The 7945-nt window shown below is 38.9% G+C and overlaps 1 protein-coding gene across 1 annotated transcript; it reads left to right on the top strand.

Moving 5' to 3' along the window:
- The first annotated feature begins 2416 nt into the window (after positions 1 to 2416).
- Positions 2417 to 6302, top strand: LOC127628628 (E3 ubiquitin-protein ligase TRIM39-like). Its single transcript, XM_052105404.1, has 6 exons — positions 2417 to 2965; positions 3154 to 3249; positions 3360 to 3590; positions 3711 to 3733; positions 3809 to 3927; positions 4015 to 6302. Exons 1-6 carry the CDS (start codon positions 2576 to 2578, stop codon positions 4548 to 4550), a joined length of 1395 nt encoding a protein of 464 aa, XP_051961364.1. The 5' UTR covers positions 2417 to 2575; the 3' UTR covers positions 4551 to 6302.
- Positions 6303 to 7945: the final 1643 nt, after the last annotated feature.

Raw genomic sequence — 7945 nt, 5'->3', positions numbered from 1 at the left:
AAAAGAAACGACTAAGAAACAATGCATTCATGACTTGAAGGTGGTCTTCATTATGTCCCAGGATGCATCTCTTCCTCAGCACCGCCTGTATGACTGCGCTCTTGATCTCCTCCCAGGCACTTCTCCGTCATTTGGTCAACTCTTTGCTACGGAGAAGTACATCATAGAGTCGATGACAGCCGGGCTCATCTGCCCTCATCCACCCTTCCTCTTCCCCGGCCAGTAAGGGGTTCTTCTGTGTGGGGAAAAAGGACAGTTCTCTAAGCCCCTGTATCAACTATTGGGGGCTGAATGACATCACCATTAAGAAGAGGTTCAACTACCTTTGATGACTTCAGCCTTCGAGTTGCTGCAGGGGGCGACAGTTTTCACAAAGTTGGACCACCGCAACATGTTCCATCTTGTGAGGATTAGAGAGGGGGATGAGTGGAAGACAGCGTTCAACACTCCTACGGGGCACTTTGGATACTTGGTCATGCCCTTCAGGCTTACAAACACCCCGGCCGTCTTCCAGGCACTCGTCAATGACGTGCTCTATGACATGATTAACAAATATGTCTTTGTGGTCCTGGATGATATTTAGATTTTTTTTCCCAGTCTCCAGGTGCACGTGGAGCATGTCAGGCGAGTGTTGCAGAGGCTGCTGGAGAACAAGCTCTTTGTCAAGGCGGAGAAGTGCGTGTTCCATGCACAATCAATTCCATTCTTGGGGTACATCTTGTCACCTGGGTCCGTGTGCTTGGATCCTTCCAAGATGAGAGCCATCACCAATTGACCAACCCTAGATTCCTGTAAGTCCCTGCAGAGGTTTCTGGGATTTGCTAATTTATACTGGCATTTTATATGCAATTAGATTCAGCTAGCCGCTCCTCTCATGGGTCTAACCTCCACCAGGACCACATTTTTATGGTTTGAATGGGCGCAAAGTTCTTTTGACAATCTTAGGTCCCAGTTTTGCTCTGAACCCATCTTAATTGTCCTGGACCCGACCTGTCAGTTCTTTTCTCACTGCCTCACACCAGCAGAACATAATTACAATGTCAGCAACCGTGAGTTGTTGGTCATCAAGCTCACCTTGGAGGAGTGGCGTCACTGGTTGGAGGGGGCTGAGACACCTATTTTAGTCTGGACTGACAACAAAAATAAGAGTACTTAAAGATGGCTAAGAGATTAAATTCTTGCCAGGCCCACTGGGCTCTCCTTTTTTGGCAGATTGAACTACATAATTTTAACCAGTCGGGGTCAAAATAGGTCAAAGCTTATGCACTCTCTTGCCTTTTGGAGACTTCTGAGGACTCTGATCCTCCTGACTTAGTTATTCCCCAGTATTGGGTGGTGGTCATGGCTGGACTGGTAATCGGGCATTTTCCCGGTGGGCCGACGCACTTTGGGGCCAATCAGGGGTGGAATGGCCGTCGGTAGAACCGAGTGGGCCAGTGAGTTGGCCGCAAAACATGTAGTTTATGCGTTATGCAGAACGGCCGCCGCTTAACATTTGGGCCAGTTGCCATGTAAAATCACAATCATTAGTGTAGAGCACTGTACATAGTTTACATATTCACTATATAAATACATTTAAACTGACCAATCAGCAGATTAACCATAAACCCCAACTGTATAATACATTTTGGCACATTTTGCTTGATATCTCCTTTTGTTTCATGGTACAAAGAAAGTCATATGGGTTTGGAACATTATGAGTGTCAGAACATTATTACAGTATTTTCATTTTGGAGGAACTATCCCTTTAATGGGAGGACTTTGAGTAAAGACACATCATTAGTGATTTTATTATGAATACTGTGAGAACTGGAGCTTTTAATAAGCTGGATCTTTATTTAAAACAACAGCAAACAATACATTTACATTACTATGACTGTTAGTGCTCATCATTCAAAGAAATAATTCATGTTTGTTTCAATCAATGTATGAGCAGATAAGAGAGATACATGATGAACTTCACAGACATTCAGAGGTGCTTTTGCCCAGTCTTGTTCCTCATTCTTGTAATGGAAAGACAGTTTAGGTGTGAGAGGAATATAACTCGTTCATCTGGTTCATCCAGATCAACTGATGTCATTAAACTTTCTATTCTTCTGTCTTCATTTGCCTGTTACGAACACTGACTTAATGTGCCAGTGTTTGATTTGATTCATTATACTGTAATTGATCTCAAGCTCAGTATTGAAACTGTCCATCTGTGTGTATAGAATGTACATAATGTTTGCAATTCACACCACAGATTATATATCTTATTTTTATTTCATTGAAGCTGTGAAGTAAATCCTCTCTCCAGGTCAACAAAACAATTCACACAGTATTTGGGTGTTCTTGTGTATAAGCAAACTCCGCCCACTGTCAAAGGTTAAAACTGAGACTGACACACCTGTTTATCAGCATTTCTAGTTCACCTGTCTCTCAGTCAAGTGAAAACACAGAATATTCTGGAGATTATTGATCATTCTGATGCATGTTTTTGGATGTGAAGCTTTTTGATTTGAATCAGAATAATAAGAGTTCAGACCAACAACTGGAGAAAGTGAAACTTTGAAGATTTTTATTTGTCATTTCGAAAATGGCGTCTAAAACTTTTTCTGAGGAGGATTTCTCTTGTCCTGTGTGCCGTGATGTTTTTAAAAATCCTGTTCTTCTGTCCTGTAGTCACAGTGTGTGTGAAGAGTGTATTCAGAAGTTTTGGGAAAGTAAAGGATCGAAAGAATGTCCAGTTTGCAGAAGTAGATCAACATTAGATCATCCTCCATTTAATCTGTCTTTGAAGAATCTGTGTGAGACTTTCTTACAGGAGAGAAGTCAAAGATCTTCAGGATGTGAAGCAGTCTGCAGTCTTCATGAAGAGAAACTCAAACTCTTCTGTCTCGATGATCAACAGCCGGTGTGTTTGGTGTGTCAAGATTCCAGAAAACACAATTTCTGTCCTTTAGATGAAGCTGTCATCGATAATAAGGTCAGATCAATTATATTCAAAACATTTATTGAAACAGCACAACTTGCAGCATACTTTATGATTGCATATATGAACAAATAATTACAGACAGTAAATGAAGATTATTCTGGTCAAACTCATAATGATCTAAAAGCAGAACAGGGCTGGAAAGTAAGAACTCTTTATATTAACATGTCCATTTCTTTCAGGAGAAACTCAAAACTGCACTAAAACCCTTACAGAAGAAACTGAGAATATTTGAGGAGTTTAAACAGAATTTGGGTCAAACTGCAGAACATATTAAGGTTTGAATTAAACTGTGTAATTAAAGAGTGTGAAACATCCCATTTTTGGAAGTGTATATTGATATACAGTTTGACCATCAGATCTTTCTCTGAAATGTCTTTTGTTTCAGTTTCAGGCTCGACACACAGAGAGGAAGATTAATGAGGAGTTTGAGAAACTTCACCAGTTTCTACATGATGAAGAGGCTGCCAGAATAACAGCACTGAGAGAGGAAGAGGAGCAGAAGAGTCAGATGATGAAGGAGAAGATTGAGAAGATGAGCAGACAGATTTCATCTCTTTCACACACAATCAGAGTCATAGAGGAGCAGATGACAGCTGAAGATCTTTCATTCCTACAGGTGGAAACAATGAACATTTATACAACTTCAATATTCATTATACTGGAGACAAATGTCAGTTTCAAACATTCAAAGCAAATTCAGTTTGGATGAATAATCTGTGTTTCTTTCTTTTTACAGAACTTGAAGAGCACAATGGAAAGGTTTGTATTGTGTTTCCTGTTTCTCTCTCGGTTCTGAACCCAAATCAACACGACTGACTCCTGAATGTTTTTCAGAACCCAGTGTACACCAGCAGATCCAGAGAACATTTCAGGAGTTCTGATCAATGTCCCAAAACATCTGAGCAACCTGAAGTTCACTGTGATACAGAAGATGCAGGAACATTTTCAATACAGTGAGTTGAGAATACAACAATGAATTCATAATGATCATTTGTGTTATTTGATGTGTGTTTGAGTGTGTATCTGTCCTCTCTCATCAGCTCCAGTGACTTTGGACCCAAACACTGCTCACTGTAATCTCATCGTGTCTGATGATCTGATCAGTGTGAGATTCAGTGAAGAGGAACAGCTGCTTCCTGATAATACTGAGAGATTTGATGTGTATAAGTGTGTTTTGGGTTCAGAGGGTTTTAATTCAGGGATTCACTGTTGGGATGTTCAGGTTGGAGACTGTACAGGCTGGTTTTTGGGTGTGATGACAGAATCTGCTCAGAGGAAGAAGAAAATATTGTCCAGGAGTGGAATCTGGTGTGTGGGGTTTAATGATGGTAAATATGTTGGATTAATTTCACCTAATAAAGGATCTTGTGTCTCAGTGAAAGAGAAACTCCAGAGAATCAGAGTTCAGCTGGACTGTGACAGAGGAAAACTGTCATTCTCTGATCCTCTCACTAACACACACATACACACTTTCACACACACGTTTACTGAGAGAATATTTCCATTGTTCCATATTAAATGTAAAATTTCTCCTCTGATGATCTTACCAGTGAACTCCTCCGAAAAAAAGACTTAAGAATGAAATTACAGATTAAACTTGTATCTACAAAAGTTGAGTTTCTGTAGAAGACAGACTAATCAAATGTGTCTTTGTAGCATCAGCTGTTAATTCATTTATTCTGACATGTTTTTATGCTTTTTAATGATGCTGGCTAAGATGTGAATTCATATGTGAGATCAGTGATTTAATGTACATCTTAATAATGTGATCTCGGGTTGTTATTGATCATTATATGACAGATATTATGAACAATTCAATTCTCAAAATAATCATTATAATACAACTGCTCAACTCATTGTAAAGATGTATATTTAGATGTTTTATCTGTATTTTCAGTTATAAATTCACTTACCAACTGGTGTTTTAAAGACCAAACACATCAACTAGTGGCAAAACTAACTAACCCCAGATTCGATTCATATGAATATATTTCAGTTATAATGTCCATTTCTCTTCCATATAAAATATATTCTCTCCAAGCTAATGCTGGAAATTACAGTTTAAGTCAGAAGTTTACATACACCTTAAGCTGCGTACACACTGCCAGCGACAGCGACTCCATCCCATTCATTTTCAATGAGAGCACAGCGACTTCCGGCGACACGAGCTGTCGCAACCGTTGGCGACTAGATGTCCAGCGACGCGACAAAGTTGAGACAAGTTCAACTTTATTAAAATGAAGAGCGACTAACGGAAGCGACAGCCAATTGGAGAGAAGACGGGAGAGCTCACGTGATCCTCTCTCTCTCTCTCTCTCAGCTCCTGCAGTAACGGAAAGATGGATGAAAGGCTAATTCTTGCTGTTAGCAATTTTCCAGCGCTCTATGATATGGATATGGTATATCCAGCCGCAGCTCTTGCACCAGCTGGTGGTACTCGCCGTGCTGACTCCGAGATTTAATGGTTTTGTGGACCCAGACAGACCGGCGTTTGCGTTTTCGCCGCAGATAAACAGCCGCTATGGCAAACAGCACGCCTTGTTTCTCAATCATCTTTGATATAAAGCATTTTATGTACTGATTCCATTTATATTTAGTCTTTTCCCTCCAAAATGTTTGTTTTCAAGAGGGCAGTGGGGGCAGTGGTGGCTCAGTGGTTGAGGCTCAGGGTTACTGAGCAGAAGGTCGGGGGTTCAAGCCCCAGCACCACCAAGATGCCACTGTTGGGCCCTTGAGCAAGGCACTTAACTCCAGGTTGCTCTGGGTGATTGTCCCTGTAATAAGTGCACTGTATAAGTGCACTTTGGATAAAAGCATCTGCCAAATGCATAAATGTAAATGTAAGAGCAATGGAATGACATCTGTGAATGTCATTTATAAACGTTACTAGGCAACCAGTAGTGGGAACGCCCACTAGCGACTTCACCGCCAGCCACTGGCGACCTGCAGCGACAAAGTCACCAGTAGTGTGTACGCAGCTTTAGACAAAACTTACATTTTCTTTGGCTTCATTTTTGCCAAGACGGACTTCAAGGGTGAACAAATACTCTTGGGAGTGAGGAATAAATTAGCAAAAGATGTTTGGTGCACTAGGCAGTTCTTGTGATCTGTATAATGAGAGAGAGACGCAAATATAATTTTGATGTTTTAATATTGTTTACAGAAAATTTAACCCAGAAAAGCTACAGAAACCTACATTTTACTTTGATTACCTTTAGAGAAGTAATTTTCGACTTCATCTTCCCAGGAAAAAGGATGCTCTTCGGTCTAATGAAGCACTTTATTACATTTTGGTTGGATACACATTTTCTAAAATAAAAAAAATAAAATAAAGATAACTTACATTCTTCTTTGTTTGACTTCTATTGGAGAATCCTCTGTCCCAAGGTCTGTGTGTTCAACATCATCTGGTCACTTCAACCGTGCTTCATTGTAATTATGGGACGGTTCTTTTTTTGTAGATACAGTCAATTGTTTTGCACAGGCAACATTTCAGATGAATCAATTTGACAGAACTCTGACATAATGTGAAATTATACAGTATGTCTTTATGATATATCAAGGTAAGATATTATTCTACATGTGTGGGACATGACATGTTTACTGGTGAATACACAGATATATCACTTGATTAGCTCAACATAAACAGATAAGATTGCATTGTGAATATTCTAGCACCGTGTGCATCCTTCTCCAGATTCTTCCTAATTTTTAATCACCTTGACGACTTCTATTTTGTTAGGTGGACACATACAGTACATTCATATGTACATTATATTAAACTTTGTTTAGTGATTGTCATCTCATGTTGGTCCTGTTATTAGAAGTCCAATTACTCTCCATACCAAAGTCAATTTTCATTGAGCCCAAAAACTGAAAGATATACATAAAAAAAAATCACTAAACTGTTTTGTTTTAAGACACTGATCCTTATGAATCATCATTATAATCACAATAATGTCTGGTGTACTATATAGATGCATACTAAAACATAAATTCATTTCTGCACTTGTTATTTTGAAATCATTCTGCATTATCAGAACCTGCTAAAAATAAGATACACAATAAAACACTGTAAATTATAACAATTACATCACTGGATATGTGAGATAAAGTTACTTATGGTCAGTGTTGGGTGCAACAGATTTTGAATAATAAAATCGATTACTGTTTCATTATGATTACATTATATTATTAGGCACCGCAATAAATTAGTAGCTTTTTAATTAATTTGTTTAGTAGGCCTTGAGTGATAGCGTTAAAACACTGAAAGTGATCTCGTGACTACAGAAATATCAACTTACAAGAAGACACCAGGATAATGTCGCAGTGCAGTGTCGTCATAGAAACATCGCTCATCTCGCAGCACTCATGGAAGAAAAAAGTTTCGATCCACATTCGGCGGGAACAGCAGTTTACATTTAAACAACCAACGGTCTCGATGTAGAAAAGAAAGTCCCGCCTTAAAGGTAAGAGATCCAATCACATTTTACATTCAGAATCACCTGTCAGTCATCTCGTGTACACGCATGCGCTTTAGCTGAAACAGTCAGAAAATTATTATTTTTTGTTATCTGAGCTAAAGAAGTTTAAATGTGTTCTTTGAATGTAATATTGACCAACTTTGACCTATTTGTAATCAAACATATTCAATATTTGATTAATATTTGAGATGGAAAAAATAAATACAAACATGGATCATGCATGTACTGCAATCTGGACCATCTGCAGTGGCTTAATTGTGTTAGCTGAGAGGTTAGCCAACAGATTATTTTTGTAGTCCAGTCTTGAAATGACCAGAGCTTGGATCAGGAGCTGTGTAGAATATTCAGACAGGAAAGGTCTGATTTTCCTGATGTTTTAAAGCACGAACCTGCAAGACTAGAATAAGAATATATATAAGAATATAATGAAAGATAGCAACACAATAGCTCAGATTTTAAGCACCTGAAAAATAGGTTTCAAATTTTA

This window comes from Xyrauchen texanus, chromosome 35, assembly GCF_025860055.1.
Source record: "Xyrauchen texanus isolate HMW12.3.18 chromosome 35, RBS_HiC_50CHRs, whole genome shotgun sequence".
Taxonomy (NCBI): Eukaryota; Metazoa; Chordata; class Actinopteri; order Cypriniformes; family Catostomidae; genus Xyrauchen; species Xyrauchen texanus.
The sequence above is the reverse complement of the archived record's forward strand: the minus strand, read 5'-3'. Positions and strand labels throughout refer to the sequence as shown.

What these genes read in the sequence shown, in the direction of transcription:
- LOC127628628 (XM_052105404.1), top strand. Translation starts at nt 2,576, where the DNA reads ATGGCGTCTAAAACTTTTTCTGAGGAGGATTTCTCTTGTCCTGTGTGC. An exon ending in TTGAAGAGCACAATGGAAAG is followed by an intron (nt 3,734 to 3,808) that starts GTTTGTATTGTG and finishes AATGTTTTTCAG; the next exon opens with AACCCAGTGTACACCAGCAG. An exon ending in GCAGGAACATTTTCAATACA is followed by an intron (nt 3,928 to 4,014) that starts GTGAGTTGAGAA and finishes CTCTCTCATCAG; the next exon opens with CTCCAGTGACTTTGGACCCA.